The sequence below is a fragment of the Pleurodeles waltl genome, chromosome 4_2 (assembly GCF_031143425.1).
Source record: "Pleurodeles waltl isolate 20211129_DDA chromosome 4_2, aPleWal1.hap1.20221129, whole genome shotgun sequence".
NCBI lineage: Eukaryota > Metazoa > Chordata > Amphibia > Caudata > Salamandridae > Pleurodeles > Pleurodeles waltl.
Genome location: NC_090443.1, coordinates 386,925,620 through 386,951,726, shown reverse-complemented (window position 1 = coordinate 386,951,726; position 26,107 = coordinate 386,925,620). Strand labels below are relative to the sequence as shown.

Sequence of the window (26,107 nt, the reverse complement as noted above, 5' to 3'; positions counted from 1 at the left end):
GTGAGCCACTGTTCCGGTAGTCTGCTTCTTATGTGTGTGTTTGATTTATTTTTAAGTGAGGTGTTCTGTGTTAAAACACAATTGAATTGAGGATGGAGATGTTGGCTGTGTTTACAGTGCTGTGAAAGAACAATCCCCTTCTCAAGCTGCAGCCCTTCAGTGTATTCTTTCCAGCTGGCGCTCGTCAGAACTGGCTGTTTGGAATCCATTGTTTTAGGAATAATGACTGTTTAAAGTCATTTGAAAGTGGTGGATCAACTTTTGGTGAAAGGTAGTTGTTAAAAACAAAGAATGAGTACATTGTCTCTGATCTTGTGCAGTGGAGACTGACGGTGGCACGCACACATGAACCCCCTCATGTAGAGAATCCACTGTATTATTGAGATATCGTCAGTTGTGATGTACTAATGATTAACTGGGTTACCTTAAAAGATCTTTGTCTGCAACCACTGTCCTTTGCGATGGACCCTGTTACGACATTGAGATGCAGAACAAGGCACTTTGTGGAGCAATGCACTTAAAACTTTGATTTAGCTCATGAGAAGGGACCAGATCGGGCTGAAAACTTTTTTGCACCTGCTTTTACCACTGCAGCCATCCCTGGGTATGGATGGTATGTGTGTATGTACAGTAAACATGAATGCGTGCTTTGTCCTCCTGCCAGTCTTCTGGACATAAAGCATGGCCAAGTGCTCATCTCATCGCAATTTACAAAGCACCTCTTGAAGCCTCATCTATGACCTCATCTTGTCTACTCTTCAACCACACAGACTTCCAACAATTCCTACAGGCTTCAGCTTTTGCAGGCATTCGGATGGGCTCCAGTCTCCAGCCTGTCGGACATGGAAAGATTTGCTGGAAGACCACACCAGAAAATAAATGGACATAAAAAAACACTGAGAATAAGCACAATACCCTACACAAACACCAATTGTAGCAGAGTTTATACCCCCAATTTAGTCTCTTCTGCCAAATGATGCCATTGGACTAAGTAAGGGGTCTCCTCTGGGCATAAAGTGCCAATTTGGAAAAACTTGCTGTAGGTGCTGGGTGTATATTCGAGGTACTGTTGCCTCATTTTATGCTGCTCTGATTGTGAGATTTGGCCGAAGATACTACGTACAAGCTGGGGCTTTAGAGAGAGAGAGATGCCTATTAGATGGCTGGTGTCATTAGGAGGACCAATGGTTTAAATGGACAAGGAAGTAAGAGACTAGTAATTCAGAATGCAGCAAGTTCAGGCAGAACCGAGTATATTCATGGTTATTAAACACAAGATATAAGTGATAGGATAAGTATAAAAGAATGCTAAATGTCACAGAGCCGCAAATTAATCTGAACCTTTTGTTCCATAGGAATTTGGGTTATCTTAGTGGCTGATACAGTCCAAGGTTGTCAACACAGGACTGTAGAGCAGTGTGATCTATTTAAACAATGCATTTATATTTTGTAATGCTTCAAGGTGCAAAAGATGGCTACAAATTTGTTTCAGCCTGTGCAAGCGGCTTAACGGCTTCTTCATGGCAATGATATTTCTTTTAGAATTATAGAAACTCAGGCGTTCTGAAAACTGTCTTCAGAGGCAGGAAAGTAGGCGACAGGACATACCGTTAGATTGGTGGTTATTGGGGATAAGCATAACAAGAATAAAATACATTTCTGCTTGCCTTGTTAGCTTGCACAATATCCCCCTGGGTGGAAAGATGGGCATAGCCTAAGGATTTGTGTAAACCTGGGCCAAAAAGATTTAAACCAGCTAGCAGATCGTCAAACTGAACCGCCTAAGATGTTCCAAGATAAACAGATTCACATAGTTACAAGAGTGGTTCCACACAGTTTAGGCATTGCAGCCTCTCTTTCTGTGATCATCTAGGACCACCAAACACAAACGCCTCTATCCGGCCAAATGGAAACTATTCCAAACTCTAAATTTCAGCCAACTATAGGAAAATAGTCTTCTTGAACGGGAATTGCAGTGCCCCGTCTTCTTCCCGGAACTCATGTCTGAGATCTTTGCACTGCCCTCTAATTATGCCACATTGTATTAGTTGAGGATGCCTATAATCACATTTGTTTTTATCTTTTGCATTAGTTCTCTGTAAGAACCAGTTCTGGATCTTTTCCCTGCGTTGCTAATGTAAAGCTGTCTTGGGTCCTTTGGCCTAGTTCTTGCTTAAGGAAATTCCAACAAGATTGCTTTGTCAAGAGTTAAATGGTCGCCTGTGATTTGTGATCTACATGTTCCTGTAGTGAACCGGCAAGGATAACAGAGCCTTTGATCCTTTTGAGATCGGTACCTTGAGAGCGGTTACATTGGGTAAAAGTAACAACTTGTATTTACACCAGTTGAAAAGGACTGAGGTTGTTAAGCCCTATCTTCTTTCTTTTTTTTTTTTTTTTTAAAAAGGGTTATTAGTAGAAATAAAAAAAAAAAGTTATGGCCAAATTAGAAAAGGTTCTCGCCAAAGAGTCGAGACAAAGTGCTTATAAAGAGTTGAGAAAAAGGAAGGAAGTTTTAGTAATTAGAATCCTATTCTCCTCCCCCCCAACTCCCCCAACCCTCCAATGATTCCTTTAAAACGACTTTACATCTATAAACATTTCACATGCTCTTCTTTGGTTCTTTCTCTGAATGTTTGCACACAGGACATGAGATGGTTATGTTCATGAGGATGGATCTCAAATAACCTCGGCAGATACGAAAGTATAGAATTGGTTCTTCTGAGGTGATTTGGCTATGCAAAAGCACATTTCACCTTTGTTCAGATTGTAAACTGCTAGGTTACACCACCAATCCAAAATATTAAACCGTAACATGACAAGACTGGTTGGTTAGTTTGGTAGGGCGAGGGAAAACGAGTGTTTCCAGTGACAGTCACAATTTTGGTTATTTGAAGAGATGGGAGGTACGTTATGAATGAAAAAAGGTGCCATTGCGGTAGCGATCGGACCAAATGCAAGTAAGGACAATATGCCCCGGTTGGATAGTAAAAGACAGACATTAATGGGCCTCCGTGGGCCCCATAAAACGGCACCTCCTGCAGTAAAGATAGGGATTGCCTTAAATATTGCAACCTCATCGTGCCTTTTGTGACCATTTGGGAATTATCTCTGGTGGGTGAAACCAGGCGTTCCAAGTCCCGAGGATATGCATCTATAATGCATGGGAGCCTGCAACCCAGGTTTAAAAGCCTGTCTCTTCTTTTTCTTATTACAAGTGACTTGTGACGCATCTAGTCACTCGTAGTAATGAAATGACTACCTGCTCAACTGTAATTAGTGATTACAGTTGAGTTCTGATGTCATCACACCTGCTGCCAGTATCCATGTTCCAAGTCAGCTGCGGTTTAAACAACAAATACGGGAACTACATTTTCCATCTTCTGGTATGTGTTTCTAAAATGAAAGGCATTTAGCAGAACGATTTGTAGCAGCGGGTTTATTTTTTTCCCCATGCTATAGGTCATTACAGGAAAGAGACAAACTCTGCATGTTTTACCGCAGGATTTCTAATCTGATATATAGGATAACTGATCATGATATCTTTTGGTACATATTACTAACTGGCGTGTTTAATTTTGCAGTACAGATTTTGCTTGTATTTATAGACACTTAGGATTTAAGTGGGTTGGTGGAAAAATGATGATGAGAACGTGTGCCTTAAAGAACTTAAATACCCTCTGCTGTAAATTAAAAGGATATTGCAAGTCATCTCGGAGTTTTATGACTTCTGAAGGATCTCTCCCTTCGGCTTGTTCCTCTATATCGTTATGGAACTCCTCACTGACTTGCCATTATCTCATACTGTACGGCAGGCGGTACTTATTTCATATATTATCAACTGTTACTGAGGAGGCAAGATAGGTACTTTTTTTTGTAGTTAAAGTTGCAATTTGAAAAGGTAGAATTTTAGCTGCTCCTATACTTGGGGCACAAGTGACACTGATGGAGGGCGGTGCATGTCTTTTCGTGTAGTCTTTGCTGAGTTCATAGGAAGATTCCTTTTCCCTTTGACAAGGGCTACCTGCTCAAATTGACATTTGGTCAGTAGAGTATTGAAGAGAGCTCTCAATTTCACTTCAGACGATGTTGACTCATTTTTAAGATCCTTGAATGGTGACTTCGATGACATTCTTCAAGATTCTGCGTATAGCACATAATTTGGGGAATTCGCTTGCCAGTTCCCGGTTCTAAAACCTAGCAATTTAACTGAAAGTTTGCGATACTTGTCATGGTTGATATTAACATCTCTGAATGTTTTTTTTTAAAAAAAAAAACGTATTTTAACACGCATCATTTATTTTTGTCATTACGTACATTTTTTTAGCTTGAGTTTTCATTTTCGTTTTTTGGCTTTTTGGTTCAGTAGCAGCTTTTTTAGCGCTTGGGTTTCCTTACCTTCATCATACCTGTTACGGCAATGGGGAGGGTGTAGTGAATCCTAGTTTGTTTTAGCGGGATAACAGGAGTTAGCTTAGCCGTAGGCTTGTAAACTCGTGCCCCCGTCACCCAGTGACTTTTAACCTACTTAGCTTGCTCTGTCATAGTCCATTTAATTATTTATTTCCTTTAAAATGGCGGCCTTGTTTATAGTTAGGCCACTTGTTATGGGTTCTATTATCAGTGTCATTGCGCCAAGGCGTCAAGATCAAGCACGAAAGACAAACATACAGTAGGCATTCACACTTAGGGATTTTCCCTCTCTATACTTTCGAGGGATTGTTGATATTAATTGCCGTCCCAAGCATGCCTGTTATCTATTGTTATGAATAACACTTATGTCAGGGGACCTTGTAGATCTGTATAAATACAACACACTTTTAGACAGATAATCAGAGGGATTCCGACCAGAGGGCATCGCCACCATCGCTGATACCGATGCTGCAGTCATCTTGACACTGATCCAGTCTTCGTGTCCCTGCGGAGTCTGAGATAGAGACCTCATTCCAAGGTAACGAGGGTTGGGGGCTCCTCTCATGGACACTGTTTTGGCAGATTAGGTTTAACGAACCCAGCTCTTCTTTTTTTAGGTAGGAGGTTAGACCTAATCTCCTTAGGGTATTAGGGCTTATTCCATCTTTTACATATACATATATTTCTTTCATATATTGCATAATGGTGGGGGTCTTTATAACAATGACTCTCCTCTTTACAATACTGTTGCTTGGTATATTCATTATCCTAATCATTGCAGTTCATGCAACTTATCACAAATTGCAGTTATGTTGAATAAAAACTATTATAACTTTACTGCATCTGTGTTATTGCCTTTGTTTGTATGAGACATTTTAAATCTGTGAGAAAAGGGTAATTTCCGTTTAACCACGACAACCCTGAGATATTGTATTTTGAGTCCATGCGTAAGCGACTGCTACAAATCACCTTTTACTATTGTGTTTTTGGTGAGGTACTGCTAGTAAGCCGGTAAGGTTTGGACAACAGTTACAAATAGTTGTAGGAAGAGACTTAGTCACCTACAAACGAAAGTACTGTCATCCTGAGACCAGCAGTCTTGCTCAGAGCAAGAGTCCAAACTACGACAGTAGCTCTTCCTGTCACTCCGTAGAAATTTCTTGCAATCAACTGCCAAGAATGATAATTTCTGTGGCCCAGTGTTGCTCTAATGCCACTGAATATAGATGAAGTTTTGTTTGTTCTGTACACTGTTGGCTTTTGAAATGTTATAATGTATTCTGCCTTCATATGAAACATGACAGCTTATGAAATGTCCTTGAATTTAAGCATGCAGTTATAGCATTGTTTTCGCTTTATCTATTTTTAAACATTAATACAGTCAGAAAACAAAAACAATCTATTTTAGGGTCCTTGTTTGGTTGTATTTTGTAATTTATTTTTTATATAGAACAGACTGTTTCGACTGAATTGCAGCACAAGTTTACATCAGGGGAAGTAAATGGAAAAACATAGTTGAAATTCTCAAGGAAGCTTAATTAGCTGCAAATGTACGCATTTGTCTGCAATTCTGATATTACATGAACGTACTTGTATTATAAATATTGACTAAAACATGAAAACTTTAAAAGCACTGTTATAAAGCGGCGAGCCCAGTGACCATCGACATAAGCTGCTTACAGTTTTCCCAAACTACATGGTTTTTAGGTTTCGACTCAGTCAGCACTGCGCTGTCGTTGGTGAAATCTCTTGTACTCAAAAAGCTTAAAGTGGTCTATGGCCTCTCCCTTTAGTTACCATTATCTACCATTGGTTGGCTTTGACGTCACTCTCGTTGCCTTGTTTACCATTGAACAGCAGCTCAACCTACTTTCACTGTCTGTTCGTGTCTTCATGTCTTAAGTGGAGCTTGGACCAAGTAACAGCTTTCTCTTTCTCTGGTCTTTGCTTACTCTTAACCTAATGTCCTTTTTTTCGTTACCCTTTTTTTGCTTTCTTGATGGACGGAGGGGGAATGACGTGGTGAGGGCTGGATGTGCTACGGTGCCTTTATTTTTTTTATTACACATTTTAAGCCATGCTGCACAGCAGCTACCGTGCTGCGTGTTAGTATTATTTTTTTAAAATGCTATTTTGGGGTTTAAATTGGGTTGTACTATCCTTTGGAGTGAAGGTCGAACTATTCCCTAACGTAAATGCATATGGTGAACAGAACAGCCATTGGTCATTTTGATGGAGAGCAGGACTGACCATAGAGTTAAAAAAGGAGAAGATTGGCTATCCTCCTGAGGTGCAGAGCTTAATATGTACTGGTGGTCGTTGGTGTGAGCACCAGCACTAATATTGGGATCATTTTTCATCATCAGACCGTGACCAAGAACAAAGTAGAGACAAAGGGAGCAAGCTGAGGAGACCATCTTAACGCAAAGAGTGTTGTGGCCTGAAGTAAATGTCTGTGTGTAGCTATGTTTCCTGGCTAAGTGCATATGCCAGGTCTTTTGAAGGCCCTGGTTCCACGTTCATGGTGACTCCGAATCTATGAGACTCGGAATATATTAGCTGTTAAATTGGCAGTAATGTTTTATTCAACTTCCATATTTTGTACAGAGATAGCTAGAATGTCATTGTGCTATGTAACACCTCTTGATGAATGAGCTGAAGGAAGTGCACCCGTCAACTGAAGATATGCCCTATTTGCTCTCGAATTACAAAAGCAAACATCTGGCTGCAGCTTGCAAATCCAATTTTGTGTGGTTGTTTTTATTTTATTTTTTCAACTAAAAATCGAGTAGATACAATAAAATGAACTTTTTCTTCCTCCTTTCCAGCATGTTTTGTAAATTGTTTTTGGATAATCTATACTTGTGAAACCTGCTGTAAAAGTTGGCCGTCCTTTTATGTGAAAGGTATATTGCTGATTTCCTGATACCATACCTGGAACCTTTTTCTTTTAGACTTGCATGTGTTGCTTGTTGTAATGTAAGTACTTTTGTCTATAGCTTCTTCAGAGATAAGGATGCATGCCTTTGTGCTTCGCCGATAGCTAAACTTGAAGTCTACGGTCAATATCTTTATCTCTGGCATAACATGTACCATCATGTGTTTGGCCTCTGAAAGAGACCGCTTCGTCACCATTCCTAGATAGAGCTTCCTTAACACTGTTTAAATATCATGCCCTCTTAAAGGGCAATCTTATTTTACCAATTGTAAACATCTTGTCGGCTGTGATAGCAGACAGTCTTTCGTGGTATAGATGTTCCATGTCTTAGTCCACCAGAGTGAAATTCCCAGGGGAAGTGGTCCCTTCCAGCTGTGGGCAAGGACTCCCATGTCCTCCAAAGGAATATTTAAATGAGTTTATGGTTCCTTTCGTTTTTATGAAGCTTTGTGTCCTAAATGGAGCTCTAAAGCTCTCAAATTACTATTCCTGTAAGAGTTGTCCCTGTAGTACATTTGCCATGCTAGATATTTGTTAAAAGGGAAACTGCCAACAAGGGAATCATTAAAAAGCACAAACATGCAAAGTATAGTTATGTTTTAGATGGCCATTCTTTGCTTCATAAATAATGATTACATGGAACAATTTAAAACAACACACAGACATGCATGTATGGTGATTAAATCGAACAACTTATATTCAAGCACAGCAAGTACTGGGGTTCATTGAAGATGAAGTCCAGCTGTACATTGACAATGTGTTATCCAATAAAGGCTACTCTGTTCAATATTTTCTTCTGTCAATGTATCAAAAACCCACTCAAGTGAGAACATGTGAATGTTCATCTTAACATCAAGACAAAACCTGTGCAGGTTGAAATATTTTACAGGAGAGAGATGGGCTTGTCGTCTTTTTTTTTTTTTTTTTTTTGTCTCAAACCGTGTATTGCACCTGGCCCTTTTTGCAGAGTCATTCCCAATCTTTTTGCTTCCTTCTTCCTAATTTGTCTGACCAGTTTTTGTTGGCTTTAGGACTCTGGGCACTTTACAACTGCTAAACAGTGCTAAAGTGCATATGCTCTCTGTGTAAATTGTACTATTGATTAGTTTATCCATAATTGGCATATTTTATTTACTGGTAAGTCCCTGGTAACGGGCACCAGAGGTGCCAAAGGCCTGTAAATCAAATGCTACTAGAGGGCATTCAGCACTGGTTGTGCCACCCACATTAGTAGCCCTGTAAACAAGGATAAGACCTGCCACTGCAGTGTCTGTGTGTGCAGTTTTAAACTGCCAGTTCGACTTGGCAAGCGTGCCCACTTGCCAGGCCTAAACCTTACCTTTTACTACATGTCATGCACCCATAAGGTAGGCCATAGGTAGCCTCAGGGGCAGGGTGCAGTGTATGTTTAAGGTAGGACATATACTAGTGTGCTTTATATGTTTTAACGGTGAAATACTGCCAAGTTCGGTTTTCAATGTGCAACGCCTATCTCTCTCATAGGTTAACATAGGGGCTGCCTTTAAAAATCCTTAAAGCTCCGATTCCCCTTGAGAGAAGATAAAAATGTGGAGTGTAGGGTCTCTGAACTCACAATTTAAAAATACATCTTTTATTGGAGTTGTTTTTTAAGTTGTCTGTTTTAAAATGTCACTTTTAGAAAGTGGGCATTTTCTTGCTTAAACCATTCACTGACTCTGCCTGTTTGTGGATTGTCTGTCTGGGTCAGTTTCACAGTTGGGCTGTTTTGCACCTCTCTAGACAGTGACATAAAGGGGGCGGGGTGTAGCCTGCATATCCTGGTGTGCCATCTGAGCTAGAGGGGAGGGAGGAGTTGTCATTGACACCTGAAGGGACTGTGCCTGCCCTCACACAATGCAGTTTCCAACCCCCTGGTGTGTTTGTCTGGGGTTTGGCCTGGACAAGGAAGGATCTGTCAAACACATGAGACTTTGCTTTGAAGTTTGCCAACTTCAAAGGCAGAAAGGGGTATAAGAGGAAGACCCCAAAACCCAGACTTTTAGAATCTTTCTGGAATCAAGAGAGACCTCTGCCAAGGAGAAGAGCTGAAAAGCTGGACGAGTAGTACTGTCCATTTGCTGTGTTGCTTTGCTGGACTGGCCTGCAGTTGCTGCTTCTGCTTTAAAGAAGTGCAAAGGGTGAAATTTGCTGTGTGTCCTACTTGAGAAAGTTCTCCATGGGCTTGGAGTAGAGCTCGCCTCCTGTTGGAAGTCTCAGGGACACCAAAGACTTCAGTTTCCTTGACCTGCAGCACTGGGAACTGTATGTTTTCTGTTGCTTGAGGGGAAACCACTGCAACGCCGCCAACGATGCCGCTGGCCTGCACCGTGACCTGACAATGCCGCACGGAGTCACATTGCCCAGCGTCGCACCGTGACCCTGGTCTGACTGAGGCCGTCATCGGACGACTTCACAGAGCCACTGCCCGCATCGCGACCTGTGGGCCCTGCACTCCGGCATTGCTTCCTCACACCGCAGTCTGGGCCATCCTCGATGCCGCCGCTCCTTCTGACACCGGCACCGCTGCCTGCACCGTGGCCTGTGGACACCGTTCGTGAGGTACACAAAGCACTGTCCTGTCCCACACTGCAGCTCCGGTACACCAACGCCAGCACCATCAACTCCAGTGTCATCACTAGGCATCTTGCCTGCACAGTGGCCTGTGGACACCGCTCGTGAGGGTTACGAAGCACCGTCTCATCCCGCTGACTCGGGCCTACCGACGACAGTGCTTCAGCAATGCCACCGCCGCTGCCTGCACTGTGACCTGGTGACACTGCACTTTGCACCGACCCACTTCACACTGCAGCCCTGGTTTCACTCACACCGCTGGATGCTGTCACCAAGCCGTTGCCTGCACCGTGACCTGTGGGCACCGCACGTCGCATCGTCCCGCTTCGCACTGCAACCCCGACGCCATCTAAGCCAGCGTTCCTGACTTCGATCCACACACATGTGACTTAAAGGGACCGACGACTCCTGCACCAACTCCGGAACTGATCCCGCAACGCCACACTCACTGCGAGGATCATGACGCTCTGCAGTTCCAAAGCTACTGTTTTGCGGGCACTGAAGCTGGCCCGCAACACCGTAGCTGGCCTGAATTGTTGGTTTTGTTTATCACAACACCGTGATAGCCCCAGGTGTAGCTATCGACTTCCAGGAACTGTATTTTTGAGTAAATCTTGCAGAATTCATATTTCTATTACTGTATGATGGATCTTTATTGTATTTGGTCTTGTATTAAATAGATAAATATTGGCTATTTTTCTAAAACTGTTAAGGTGTCCTTTTGTAGTGTTTTCACTGTGTTGCTGTGTGTTATGTGCAAATGCTTTACACATTGCTTCTGAGATAAGCCTGACTGCTCGTGCCAAGCTACCAAGGGGGTGAGCAAGGAGTATCTGAGCGGGTATCTCCCTTATCCTGACTAAAGTGAGAGTCCCTACTTGGACAGAGTGCAAACCGACTGTCAACTAGAGACCCCATTTCTAACACCGTGTCGATCCACGAGTCCACCTTCAGGACCACTGAAATTAATGGAAATACATGAAATACACGAATGAGCCCACTCTTCATAAGAGATAACTTCATGACCGATTAATCATCTGGCAGCAGCTATTCAACGTGTTGTCCTACGTGCAGCGTTACTTTGAGTGAATGCCAACACATGATTGATTGGTCCTCTACATGAAGTTATCTCTTATGAAGAGTGGGGTAATTAGTGTATTTCCATTAATTTCAGTGGTCCTGAAGATGGTGCTGTGGATTGACACCGTTTGAAACTCAAACATCAATGACAAGCCCATCAGCTGTAAAATAATTCAACCTGCACAAGTTCTGTCCTGATGTTAAGACGGACTGTAGGAAAGTGCCGCTGTTGTCACGGTCACCCCCCCCCTACATTTTGCCTGATATTGATGCCAACTCTGAAACTGTGCTGCGATCCTGCTAACCAGGCCCCAGCACCAATATTTCACAAAATCTGTACCTTTGTTCCCGCAATTGGCACACCATGGCGCACAGTTAAGTCCCTTGTAAAAGGTACCTCTGGTACTAAGGGCCCTGTGTCCAGGGGAGGTCCCCAATGGCTGCAGCATTTATTATGCCACCCTGTGAGGCCCCTGACCAAGCACATGCATACTGCCTTTGCAGCTTGTGTCTGCTGGTGCGGAGAGAATAAAAGCAAAGTAGACATGGCACCCCTCTCAGGGTGCCACATTCACAAACCACTGCCTGTGACATAGGTAAGTCACCCCTCTAGCAGGCCTTACAGCCTTAGGACAGGGTGCACTATACCACAGGTGAGGGCAAAGCTGCATGAGCAATATGCCCCTACAGTGTCTAAGCCCATTCTTAGACATTGTAAGTGCAGTGAAGCCATATTGAGTATATGGTCTGGGAGATTGTCATTATGAACTCCACAGCACCATAATGGCTCCACTGAATACTGGGAAGTTTGGTATCAAACTTCTCAGCAGATTAAACCCACACTGATGCCAGTGTGGGATTTATTGAAAAAATGCACCCAGAGGACATCTTCAAGATGCCCCCTGTATGTTAGCTTAACTGCTATTTAGGATCGACCGGTCTGTACCAGCCTGCCACTTTCAGACGATTTTCTGACCACATGGGGTGAGAGCCTTTGTGCCCTCTGTGGTCAGAAACAAAGCCTGTCCTGGATGGAATTGCTTCACATCTCCCCCCTGCAGGAACTGTAACACCTGGCTGTGAGCCTCAAAGGATTAAAGCCTCTTGTTACAGTGCCCCAGGGCACCCCAGCTAGTAAAGTTGCCTGCCCCTCGGACAAAGCCCCACTTTTGGTATCCAGTCCAGTGGGAAGATTAAAGAAAACGGGGAGGAATGACCACCACTAAGATGTCCAGAGCTGAGGTGACCTGCTCCCTGCAGAATCCTCCATCATGGTTTGGAGGACAGAGACCATAGGGTTAGGTTTGTGTCCCCCTCCCCAAAGGGAATGGACACAAGAAGGGTGTAGGCACCGTCCGGGACAGTAGCCATTGGCTACTGCCCTCTGACCCCTGAAACGCCCCATAATCCAGGATTTAAGGGCCCCCCTGAACTCAGCTGTCCAGATTCCTGGTGACCTGACAAAAAAGGACTTCTAAGCTGAACCCTCAGCAGAGAAAAAGGAAGATGCAGACAGACTCGGCCTCACCCCTACCGGTCTGTCTCCTGCTTCAAAGAACCTGCAACAAGAAGGCAACGCATCCAGCAGGACCAGCGACCTTTGCCAAGCTCCAGAAGACTGCTGTGCATCACAGAGGACCTAGAACTCCCTAGGACAGTTGTCCTGTATACAAAGGAACTATACCAAGGGACTCCAGAGCCTCCCCGGAGCTGTGAGTCCTGACCACTCTGCACCAGTCAACTTGAGCCGGTGACAAGGTGGCCCAACCAGCTAGAGAGAGTCCTCAGGCAGTTGTGAGAAAGTGTCCACCCTGGGTTGACCTCTCCACTGCTCCCCGACGACACCTGCAGAGGGAATCCTGAGGACCCCCCTGACCGCAAAATCTCCAGTCGAAGATCTCTGACATCTGAAAGACCACTGCACCTGCAGCTCCCAGGCCTTGGAGAACCCGACCTCCAGGGCAGCTACGTTCAGCAGGCGGTGCTTCTCCCTGTCCAGCCTGTGGTTTGCCCAAGTCGACCCACTGGACCTCGCCTGCAGCATCCGAGTGACCCCCGGAGTCCCCTCATGGGCCAGCATTGGAAACCTGATGCCTTGTTTGCACCCTGCACCCGGCTGCCCCAGTGCCGCTGAGGGTGTGTGTTTGGTGCCTTCTTGTGGCCCCATCAGTGTTCCTCTAAACACCCCAGGTGTGCCCTCCGAACTCACGGGTACTTACCTGCAGGCAAGCCTGATTCCGAGTGCCCCTAGTCTCCATAGGAGCCCATGTTAATTTTGCCTCAACTTTGACCTCTACACCTGGCCGGCCCCGTGTTGCTGGTGGTGGGTGTTTGGGGGAAGTCGATACCCAACATGTGAACTTCCTACCCCCTGGAGACTGGAACTGTAAGTCAAGAACTTACCTGTAAATTGTACTAACTTTTCTTCCCCCCAGGAACTGTTTCTGAAAACTGCACTGTCAACTTTTAAAACCGATAATTGACAATATTTCAAAAACTGTATAACTTATCGATTTCAAACTAGTACTGTTGATAATATTCATGTGTGAAATACGAATCTGTTGAAGAACTTACCTGCAACTTGAATCTTGTGGTTCTAGAAATAAAGAAAATATATTAACTGTTGGTCTGGAGTTAAGTCCTCGAGTGTGTGCTTCTTCTGTTGCCTGTGTGAGTACAACAAATGCTTTGCACTACCCTCTGATAAGCCTAACTGCTCGACCACACTACCACAAGTAAGCATTAGTATTATCTACTTTAGCATCTAGGGAACCCCTGCACACTATGGCCCTCATTATGAACACGGCGGTAAAAACCGCTGTGTTCATGCTGGCGGTCTAAACAGTGATCGCCAGCGTCACCGGATCCCTGCCGGCCGTATTAGGAACATTCCTTTGGGCCGGCGGGCAGAAAGATTGTTTTTGCCCGCCGGCCAACAGGAATGCCTGGCCGGGACATTGATGGCGGCTCCACATGGAGCCGCCGCCAATGCCTCTGTGCGGCGGAGACCTGCGCGATGGGACACTGCACCGGGGCCCCTGCACTGCCCATGCCAAGTGCATGGGCAGTGCAGGGGCCCCCAGGGGTGCTCCGGTGCACCCCTTCTGCCAGCCTTTCCCTGGTGGGGAAACCCCCCAGGGAAAGGCTGGTGGCTGAGGAATCATTGTCTGAGGGGCATACCGCTGCCCTGAAGGATAATGTTTCTGACCGCTGCCTGACGGAGGCAGCCTGGCGGTGAGTGAGGGCTGCCGATAGCAGGCCTCATGGGGTTCATTATGTGGCGGTGTGGCCCTCCATGCCGGCTGGCGGTTTTACCTGCCATCGCCGGCATGGCAGGCCACACCGCCATGTTCATAATGACCACCTATATCTCATTTTGATATAGTATATGCAGAGCCAGCTTCCTACATGGACGTTCACGTGGTCTCACTTGAGTGGGTTTTTGATATGTTGACAGATGAAAAATATTGAACAGTGTAGCCTTTAGTGGATAACACATTGTTAATGTACGGTTGGAGTTCATTGTCATTGAACACCAGAATTAGTTGTGCTTGACTATACGATGTTAGATTCAATCACAAGATATGCCTGTCTTTGTTTTTTTTTTTTTCTTTTTTTTTTTTTTTCAGTTATCAGGTTGCTTTTTTGTAAATATTAATTTATGATACCATAAATGGGCATCTAAAAAATATCTTAGCTTTGCAATGTTTTTCCTTTTGAATGATTCCCTTGTTGGCAATTTACCCTTTTTATAGTTTGATACCCAAGCTCACGAGGGACTATTGCCCTTTTGTTTTTAAATGCTTTGAATTTGGGTATTCAGCCTTAACATTTCCTAACTGTTGAAGGATCTGTCCTTCTTGATCACAAGTGTATTTGGAAGCAAGGACTAATGAAAAAGTTTCCTTTGCCTCGGCTTAACCGAGCTCTCTTGCTAACAATTTTGCTCAAAAACTGATGTTTCCATTTATATGGCTTTATTAGTAGAGTGAGGAAAAGGGCATTACATAAAAAATGTCCTGCCCCAGGTAGCTTTTGATTACACTGTACTTATTCGATTCTTGAAGCTTTACTAAGTCCCAATATGTTCATAAGCCAGTTCTTAATTTTAGTAGACAGTAGTTATCTATCATACCATAAATATTCAAGGTATGGTTCCTTTTGTCACTAGATGCTTTTTCCATAGCCAGGACTCAAATATGCAGGAACCGAGCTCTCCTTCAGTGTACAGGTAGCTGCTAAGTCTGAACAAGCCAGAGAATCCACATCGTCTATGTTGCATGCGTCTCTGTGCAGGCGTAGTATAAGCAAAGCCTGCAGTGTGTGATCAAAGGGAACGAAACAACTCTGTTGAAAGTCAGAAGACTGATGACCTATGAAATAGTAGTCCCTTTTTAGGGTAAGTGTTCCACCTCGTGTATACTTTTAGTATACTTACTGTGGGCTTAAAGCTATTGAATTTGTATGTTTATTAGGTTGAGCATAAGCGTTTGACCTCGTGTATACTTTTAGTATACTTACTGTGGGCTTAAAGCTATTGTATTTGTTAGTTTAGGTGTCATTTAAGAATCCTTGCTTGCTAGTGGTCAATCATGCCTCTTTGTCCCTCCTTCTGTATGGGAGCAGGGACCAACTACTGTAAAATTACACTTTGTCCTGTTTATCTGATCTCTAGGGGACTTTTTTTTCTTTTACTTTGTTTCCTGCTTGTGTCCAGGGAAGCTACCCTTTTCATTTGAAGAGCATTCTAGTTCTGAGTTTAGCTTAGCTGTAAACAAGGCTGTAAATCAGACGGTCATCTTGGTCACATTTGGACTTTGTGGGCTCTCTGTGCCTCTCTCAGTTGCCCGGCTTCCGCCCTTCCTTGTTTTTTGTGTGCATTCCTTCACTTCAATAGAGTGTACACTTTACAGTGCACCTGGGGCACAAGAAGGTACTGACTTCAGTGTTTCTTTGTTTTTGGGAAAACCTGTGTGCTGAGGGGTTTTCCAGACCAGCTTGCCTCTTAGAGGACTTGTGCTGCACAGATGGTAAGCGTTGAGTCCTCCAAGCTGCCTCCTGCTCTGACATCACCTTGTGACAGCTGCATCGACTGGAGGGACCCCAGCACTCCTTTACCCAAGTTACTGTACTATTACCCTGCAATAAAGAAAACCTTTCTGTCCATTCCTTGTTTCCCACCAGACTCTTTCACTAGCTGCATTAAGCAAATCAAGAGAGCTGCATCAGTGTTAATCTCAAGAAGGGACTCTTACCTTATACAATGATGCCACGATGCCACAAAGTCCCATAAAGGTCTTGCAAAGAATCACTCAGACAGTAAAAGGCATTAAGTCACTTTTGCTGCAAAATCAGTTTGTCTTTAAAACTGAGCCTACTCATCCTGTGCTTTACCAGATTTTTTTTTTGTAGTTATTTAAATATGTTCTATCTACTGCTCTGTCCTTTTCGGAATACTTTAATCTAGAAAAGTTGGAGGTTTATGGAACTATTTTATTTAACAAAATTCGACATATGAAAACCCTTATCAGGCTGTAAAATAATTAAGTAACTCTCTCCAGCAGAAAAGAGAGTAGAAAAATGTGCCGGCAATTTGGGCTGTGGGGAATGCCGGATACAGCTAGCTGGCACATCCAAAATTCAGTAAAAAGCAACATGAATTAGTTTTACCAGTGAGGTTTACAACATACGGCTTTTCAATGGCGACTCTGGCTAATCTTGATGGGAGGTGGGTCATACAAACGTGAACAAATGATTAAAAATAAATAAATAATTAAAACAAGCATTTGCAATGCAACGGGTCTCACAAATCTCCGAGTTAGAGCTATTAGCAGTTGTAAACTCCCAATCGGACTTTTCTTGCCACATTAAATGGCAAAAAAGAGCGCGATCGTGCTGCTACAGTTCACTCGTAGTGAAACCTATCGGCAAAAGTGCAATTAACTACGTAACCGGCAAAAGTGCAATTAACTATGTAACAGGATCGATGTCGTGCAAAGCGCTCGACTCCTTCCAAGTGAGATCGCGCTACGAAAAAAGATAAAAAGTAGCCCACAAACCAGACAGAAAACAGCGAGCCTCATATGTTTTCAGTACTTGATCGCTGCGCTGGAGGAGGGCTAACCACCGGAAAAGGCATGACCTATACATGCCTTCCACTAATGAAAGCAAGCAGATTTTAAAAGGAAAGCCAACAAACCAATGAAAGACACTGACGTGACATGGACTGGGCCAGAGCCCTTTTCTAACTTCTAAAGCGTCTCGCAAGCGCATGCTAGTGCAGGCACGACCCTAAAAAACACAATTTGAAATCAGACAAGCAATGCTAGACCCATCTATACTGCCAATTTCTCTGGCTGTTCTTACGATCCAGCACTGCGGACAGTGATGAGAATAGGCATGGTCACTGACCACTTAGGTGGCTACCACAATCATTGTTCCTGTTTTGACATAGTTCGTTTTCCTTTTAACATCAATGGAACTATTAGTGCTGCTATAACCAAATATCTATGTCAATGGCTCTTGCTTCTACGAGGAGTGGTATTGGCACCTTTTGATGTTGTCTCCATCATCCATCCTGGAGCAACAAATGTTTTTCATTGAGCTGCTTTGAACCCTTGCTATAGCAAAAAGGTAATCCTCTCCCTTACTAGCAAGAGGATAAACTCTTTTAAAGCTCTGGCTCCTTTTGAAAATATTTGTTTTGTTTATAATTTGCATTTTAAATTTAGGCAGGTACCCTTGTTATTGAACGCATTTAAAGCTTGCTGGCAAACTGAGCGCATAGCTCCTTCTATTAAAACGGTTACCAAGTCATTTAATTTGGCCTTCACTTTAACTTATTTTAATTAACACAACTTCACACTGTTTACAGTCCAGGGACGTTTGTAATTCGAAAACGTGATAACATTTCTATACAGGGAAAAGTTACCCACATTCTAACTTTTGAAGAAATGCTCTAGGAGCTATGCAACAGCGAGACATATGGAACAGAAACATGATAGCCAGTGGGCACTTATGACATTCTATGTAATTGATCAGGTACCAAAATCAGAACGTGGTGGTGACAGAGAAAATAAATTGCGTCAACTGGAATCCAGACATATACTTGATATCCGATCTCTCACCCCGCTAGGTTTAAATCAGGATGAAGAGTTATTTGTACACCTATAAGTTTTGTCACAGCTCATAAGATGTTGCCATTCACTTATTTTATTTTATTTTATTTCATCAATTGACAAGATGCTCTCTTTCCTGTTGTCATTTGTCATATAGACATAATTTTGGCGCTATAAAAACAAGTTGACTGAAGGAATAATATCCAAACATTAATATTCTCACATCAGAGGTGCAGAACTTAGTGAGGGCCTTCTTTAATAAGAAACTTTGGGGATTGTGCTATTGTAGGTAATATGCAATAAATGAATATGAATCCAATCTGAATATAAATTAATAATTAATGAGGGCCCCTATAATTTTTGTTAATATACCTCAGAAATTGTTTTGAAGTCTCCATTAGTCGCTGAAATGAGATTTCATAATATATATTCAAAAATAATTTGATTCAATGACATGTTATAAACTACATATACCATAATGCATTGCAATGTGGAATTTAGTGAAAAACACTCTGGAGTGTAGTTAAAACACTGTTATAATTTGATAAACATGTATATAGAAAAGCGTTTAATTTTTTCCTTGTTAAAGTGTACATATTTAGTGATGTTATGGAGTAACTTTTGATATGTGGTGTAACTTTGAGTATTTTTTCTGTTACTTTGGAGTATTTTATTTAAAGCGCTAAAATTAGTACACAGGAAACACCTGTGAACAAGGTCCGGTGAGACCGAAACGCGTCAGGGGATTCCTGTTTGTTTATGATCTCACTAATGTATTAAAGTTAAAGTATTTTTGGGGCACAACGACAGAGTGCGGTTTTCTCTTGTCTACATAGAAAGAGAATCTTGTTTTCTGAAAAAATATATGTATATATATCCCTGATGCCTAGTGGTTTCATAGTCTGAAATGGCCTAACAAGCTGGGCTCGTCCAAGACACCTGAGGGGTTAAGGAGGGAAAAAAAGCACGCCCTTTTTATCTGAGAAACAATTTGTTAGATGTAAGCTTCTCCTGTCAGCATGCATTTGTATTGTGCTTCTAACCTATATAAGTTCTGGTTATTTTGGGCTCAAAACTCTTCAACTCTACTTTGTGTTCTTTACAATACACATTTAAAAAATGTGTTGTTACCACACTCTGATATATTTATGAGTTTACCCTACTCTCTTTTAGTGCATGGCTTTTTTTTTTTTTAAGCACGCATTTCAAGGTTGGTGGCAAGCTACATACTTTCATCTGTAATCACAAAATGTATTTCATCGAAACATTTCTTTGTTCAACCAACCCTTTTAGTATTACATTGGGACTTTACATAACTTTTACATAGCTTTCCATGCCTGCATGCTATGGCACTGTATTGGAGTGGAACTGGTTTTAACTAATGTTTGCGTACTTTTTCACATGCATTTAACACATGCTTTTTGTGGCAGCAAGCACAGCTGCATTTCTTTATCGCACACATTAATTTAACGGAGCTTCAGTAACTTATAATGCAGAACTACTCAAAATCTTCAAAAAAGAAAAATAATTATTAATCATATAGGCGAAACCTAATGCATTTACCAATGCTAGTTCCCTTTGTAATCCTTTAAAAGGAGCAAAACTGGGAAGAGGGATGTTCCAGGAATCCATCCCCCTGTGGGTGTAGCCAAGTGTAGGAGCACATGGAGCGACCAGGGTTCTGCACGCCCATCCTCAAACAAAAAAGAAGGAAATACTGGTGTCCGTCCAACACACATATTTAAACCTTTTGGAGGAGGGCCACTTTCGTCAAGGTCCCTATTTATCGCAGAAGTGTGTGGCTTGATTATATGTAAGGTACTTCTGCAATCCTGGCATGTCTAACAACCACACCTGGATTATGTTGAGTTTGTGCTCGCTAAGGGAGAGATTTTGTGTCTCTTTTTTGCTTGGCTGGCTCTCTACTGATGACTCTGAAGGTTGGTGAAACTGTTGGCATAAGGAATTCATGGGAGGGCAATAATAGTTTTATCTGGGCGAATGTGTCACCAGCTCTTCCATTGTTAGATAGGCATGTTCTGGTAATAGATCTTTTTCCTATTTAGAAAATAAGGGCCAGATATACAATCATTTTGTTTTGCAATTTGTGATTTTTATTTTAATTTTTTTTTCTTCTTTTTTTTCGTATTTTATTTTTTGGGTGAATCGCAAATTGTGAGCTGCAAAAAAAAAAAAAAGTACAACAGTGTCAACCACACTGTTTGCGATTCGCAAATGGGTTGCACAGGACCTACCTCTTTAATATTCATGAGGCAGGTTGCAATTTGTGACCCATTTAGGAATGGCTGCACTCATAGGGATGGTGGCCTGCGAGTGTCAGTAGACAGTCATGTCTGTGACTGCTTTTTTGGTCAAGCGCTCTGGCCTGTTTTAATCTATCGCTGGGCTTTTAACCACATCCACTGCACTCTCATCGCCATCACTCGTTCATGGGGCTTGCCTTTCAAAAAATCTGTTATCATTGATAAATGCTTTACTTTTGTTCCTCCTTGGGGCGGCCTTGGACACCCACCCTGTTACATGGATAATTGCATTATTATCCAATTCCAATAGAGAATCCTACAGAATGTGGGACTGCTTTACTGATTTACAGAATCAATGGATTGAAACTGAATAACAGGAAATAACAGCTGTCTACCTGTTCAAGCTGGTTGTCGTCATCTAAAGGAAATTAGTATCTCTCAGCTCTTGAAGATACATTAGGACAGGAAAGTGGAGACTTGGTTTGTTTGGTGACACTTAAGTGAAGGAAATTAGCACCTACATGTGCTTGTGGTCCTTACACAGGAAATTTGCCTCTGGGTGTGCTTTGTGGTACCTAGATTATGGTCTGTGCTTACTAGGCCTGTGCAAGAAATGGGTACCCATATGTGCCTGGTAGTATATATCCAGAGGAAAATAACATCTGTATTTTCTTGGTGCCCCTTATATGCAGGAAATGGACAGACAGATGTGCTTGGTATTTTTTTTTTTTTACCTACGGGAACTGTGTATTGTGATGCTCTTGTTGATCTGTAGGTGCAGGAAATGGGAATCTTAATATTATGTGTCCTTGTGCAGGAAATGGTATTTTTCTGTGCTTAGTGGTCTTTATGTGTAGCCGGTTAGTGGCATCTAGATTTGTTTGACGTTATTTCCATGCAACATATGGATATCTATATAGGCTTGGTGGTTCTGTGCGCATGAAATGGGCATCTGGATGTGCTTTGCCTTTCTGTTTCCTGGTAATGGGTATCTTGGTATGCTTTCACAATGCGAAGGAAATAGCCCCCTTGGTATGCTTAATATTCCTGATGGAAAGGATACATAGATATTTGGAAGTGCTGGGTAAAATGTATTTATTTTTTAGTAGCTTTTAAGAATCGCCAAAACATAATGGGTCTCTTGGCACTACATAGACTATTGACAGACTACAAACCTAAGAAGGAATCAAGTATAAGACAGAATTTATGTAGGAAATTGGCTTGCAGATGAACCACTTAATATATCCAGTTGATCATTTCCTTCATAAAAGGGAAAGATGGAAGGCCCAGTGGCCCCTATAGTCAAGGGAAATCGCATGTTGGATGTTATGGCGGGATGGGTGAAGGTGGGTGACTTACTACCTTCATGCAAACCGCAGGCTGAATTGCCCTGCTTTAGACAAATGTAAAGGTGGTCAGGGCCAAGTGCTTGAAGTTATGTGCCTTCAGTTGTGTAAATGAAATGAACGTATATTGCCAGAGCCCAAGAGAACAGCAGTTTGTAACACTACACCTGAGGCCTTTGCCTTTCCTGTTATCTCATCACAAAGCCTACACTAGAGCTCCCACTCAACCTTACTTTATAAAAAATAACTTGGTAGTTTCAAACTGAATTTTGTCTCTTAGTAACCTGTCACTAATGGGTATCGCAGTCACCCAACATAATGATATTCATTGACTTGGCAGCTAAAAGATGAACGGCTGAATCAATTGCCACAGGATTTGAATTGGAAGCTTATAGGTTGCACAGATATCAGCGGCCAGCGTTTAACTTGTTAAGTTACTTCCTCAATGAACACTAATACAGTAGTACCAAAGTAGTGATAAATCTGTTTAAATAGTGCTCGTTCAGCAATGGATTCAGACAAGTCAGATGTGGAGGATGAGTTTGGGAATCCTGGTGTGGTAGGAGACATTTTGCTAGTGGGCTGTTAAGGTGACATTCAGGAAGTTAGCAGCCCTTGAAATCCATTTAAAGTTATTATTGGCACTGGAAACAAGGAATATGTTGTGGACGTTGGAGTAGCATATGTGTTGCAGAAGATAATGTAGGGTTCATGCTGCACGAACTGGCATTGGGGTGGGAGCCTCCATAGGGCATACACTGTGGAAGCCAGCATTGGGTGTGCTCTGCAGTAGCTGGAATGCCGTACACACTGTAGAAACTGTCCTAGGTCTCTTTATATATGGGAGCTGGGTGCCTCGTATAGATAGATGCATTTTCCTAGATCTGACCTCGTTGTCCGGTTGGAAAGAAAATTGTCTTGGAGAATGAAGCATACTTTCTGGCCACAGCCAAAAAATCCAACTAGGCAAATCTCTACTAATGTTTAGGGTGGTTTTTTTGGGTTGAACCTGGGCAGCGTGCAAGCACTGTCTCTCGTTCCTTGGCCTGCCTTTTAAAATTCCTTTGATTTCTTAGGTAAATGCTTCACGTCTGTCCCGCCTTGAGGCTGCTTTGCTGCCCCTTGCAAACTGAGTCTGTTATATGGTTTACTGCATGATCTGCCATATAGCTAAGTGTGGCACTATTTTATTTCTTTTTCCTCGCCGATTCGCGCTGCGTGGCATTATGTTGTTTCTTCCTCTTCCTTGTTTTGGGCATGCAGTTGTTTCTGTGCAGTGTCTGAGCGCTTTACATGAGGACGTGAAGTTTCATATAGTGCGACCTCGTACTTATTTATTTTTTTTTTTTTTAAATGCATATTACTCTTGTCTATCCTCCCTCATAACCTGAATGCACAGCGTTAAAACTTTTCTCACAACTGGTGCATTGCTTCATTTTTCAGCACGGTGCCTGAAACTCATTGGGGATGTGTTGAATTCAACATTGCAGGGTGCAGTATGTTATTTGGCCAATGGAGGCCCAAAGGGACACCTCGGGACAGCCTGTGGTACTGCACCCTTCCCCTGCCTCGTCAACATTACATCAGTAAATGTTGCAGACTTTTTTTCAGACCGCATATCAGAAGTGCAAAAGCGTTAACTTAACCATGTTGTTCCTGCTTACATTCCACATGCTTTACTTAATCTTGAATTCTCTGAGTGTTTGTTTTTTCCAGGATGCTGTTATTTATTTTTTATTTTTTACATGAGGACGTGAAGATTCATATAGCACAACCTTGTACTTATTTTTTTTTTCTTTCAAACAGCGTATTACTCTTGTTTCCCCCTCCGTCATAACCTGAATGCACAGTGTAAAACTTTTCTCAAAACGGTGCTGTGCTTCATTTTTCAACACAACTTCCGAACGTCATTAGGGATGTGTTGAATTAAAGATTGCAGGGTGTAGTACCTTATGTGGCCAAAAGAGGTCCCAAGGGACCCCTAGGGACAATCTATGGTACTAAAAATTGCAGGCTTTTTTCAGCTATCATAATAGAAGTGTAAATGTGTTAACATAACCATGTTGCTTCTACTTATATTTCACATGCTTTACTTAATCTTGTATTCTGTAATAGGTCCTCATAACCTATTTCCCATTTTCTGGTTCTCCAGCGCTGCAAGGTCCTATGAATGGCAACAGCGCTATGCAAATATCATCGCTCCACTGCATACAAAAGTTTTTTTTTTTTTTTAAATGCCATTTTCAATACCAATAGCTCTAACTTTCACAAATGTGAGACCTGTTGCATTGCAAATGCTTGTTTTTTTAGTCTGTTAGGATGGAGGCTGCAGGGGTTCCTCGACTACTTTTCTGGGTCATCCAAGGGCGCATAGAAAAGCAGCTTGTATATTACAACCATATACGGTGAATTCTATAACCCTTCACACCAGTCCCCCCGAGTAAGCAGACTAAACAGTCCAAAATGACCGTCGTCTTAAAAGTTTTTCATTCGCCATTTTCCTTGTGCCTTAACTCGCTCTCCTTTTTTTTTTTTTTTTTTTTTCTACAGAGACTTCCTTCCCCGAGGGTCTGGAATCGTCACCCGACGCCCTCTCATCCTCCAGCTTATCTTTTCTAAAACCGGTAAGTGGGCTCACTGACAACAAAAGCTCCCGACAGACGCACAGCCGTGCCCTCAGTTCTAAGGGACTCTTCAGTTGATTTTTACAACTCACTTGCTGCGCAATGTTTGCGTACATTGTACTGGGCTTGTTTCGTAGGCAATTGGTATTACAGTATGTTTGCCTTTAGTAAAGCCTCTACTAACAGGCCATCTGTCTAGGGTTCACATGCTTCGCAAGTGTCTTCTACCATGCTATACTTTAATCTGATGGAGTTGTGTGCTGATAAAGGTCAGCGTGTACAACAAAACATAAGCACCGAGATCATCACTCCTCTATTTTGAAGCAAAGATATTTAACGCTTTTACTTCAGAAGTTAAGGGTTTTGGGGGTTTGTCTTTAAAAACATTTTAAGTGACTGCATATCAATTTTTATTTTGAAAACGAGGGTTATAATGTACAACATCTTTGTAGCTCAGAATTTACCAAAATGAAATTCTAAATCTTTTTACCAGGAATGTCTTATCAGAAGATGCAGTGATCGTGTTGCACGTCACTGCTGTTGTCACTGGTCAGGGTAGAATTTGACTCAAAACAGCTGAAAGCATGTGGCAGACTTACTTAGCTTTTACTCGATTTATTTTTGGGAAGAGGGTGTTCAGGTTGTTTCTCCTATGTGTTTCACTTGGACGATTGCCCTGCCTTTTGGGTTGTAAATGAGTCTGGTAGTTTATTGTAGCTCTGAGTAGACCACAGTTTTCAATTTCCTGAAAAGACTCACCCCGAGCCTCCATTCTCTAAGCATAATGTGTGAAAATGGGCCCTTGTTAACTATTATTTTTCTTTTTTACTGTGGGCACAACAGTCTGCTGAAATCAAATAGCTGTACAGTACCACAGCATCTCGTGGTGCTACAGTCTGCTACCACAACAGGTCTTAGTGGTATTGTCTGCTAGCATTACCTTGCTGATACTTCAGTCTGCTGGCAAATCAGTTTACGACTTCCCGCGCTTGGGAGTTAGTGGGCACCGGCCGTTAGGATGCTGCTGTGTGCTGGCATCACGTCAGTCTGTGGCCCCACACGCCTGGATTCTTCAGATGCAGGCTCCACACATCTTGGTGATGCCTGCTGCCTCCATACTCTTTGAGAACTCATATAATACTAAATTGACTCTTGGGGGATCAATCAATATACATCATTTAGAACAATAAAACATCAATTATTATTGTGCTAATATATATAATTTATTCTATGTATTCCAATGTTGTAATGTTTAGGTAGTTGTCCCTTAGATGTTTCTAGAGTGGCAGTTGGTTAATACTGCACCGAGTGTAACATTGGAATAAATAAAATAAATTATATATATTAGAACAATATTAATTGCTATTTTATTATTCTAAATGATGTACATTGATTGACCCCTCTAGAGTCAATTTAGTATTATGAGTTGTCAGATTACCCAGACTCATGGGGGGTATAATTGGGCAAAGCCCTACTTCTGCGCGATGTGTCCATACTCTTTGAGAGCATGTCAGTCCAGCGCTGGCTTTAGCACAGCTTTAGGAGGAGAGGGTTTGAAATGCACAGAGGTTTTTTTTTGGAGAGGGGTAGGTTTGGTGGCAGAAGGCTAGGTTTATTTGCCCGCATTTAGGGCAAGGAGAAGCCATCTCATGTATGGTTCCCCCCAGTATTCTTTCACTCATGTGTAGCAGTTGAAAGCAGGGGGAAATAATTTGAATGGGCCATACATAAA

General features: G+C 42.4%; 1 protein-coding gene across 4 annotated transcripts in view; it reads left to right on the top strand.

Moving 5' to 3' along the window:
* Positions 1 to 26,107, top strand: part of DNM2 (dynamin 2) — a 658,491-nt gene that overhangs the window by 75,436 nt on the left and 556,948 nt on the right. For all 4 annotated transcript variants that reach the window (XM_069231533.1, XM_069231530.1, XM_069231531.1 and 1 more), the window contains exon 2: positions 24,302 to 24,375. In XM_069231533.1, the coding sequence (XP_069087634.1) occupies positions 24,302 to 24,375 (74 nt within the window). The remainder of the gene's footprint in view (positions 1 to 24,301; positions 24,376 to 26,107) is intronic.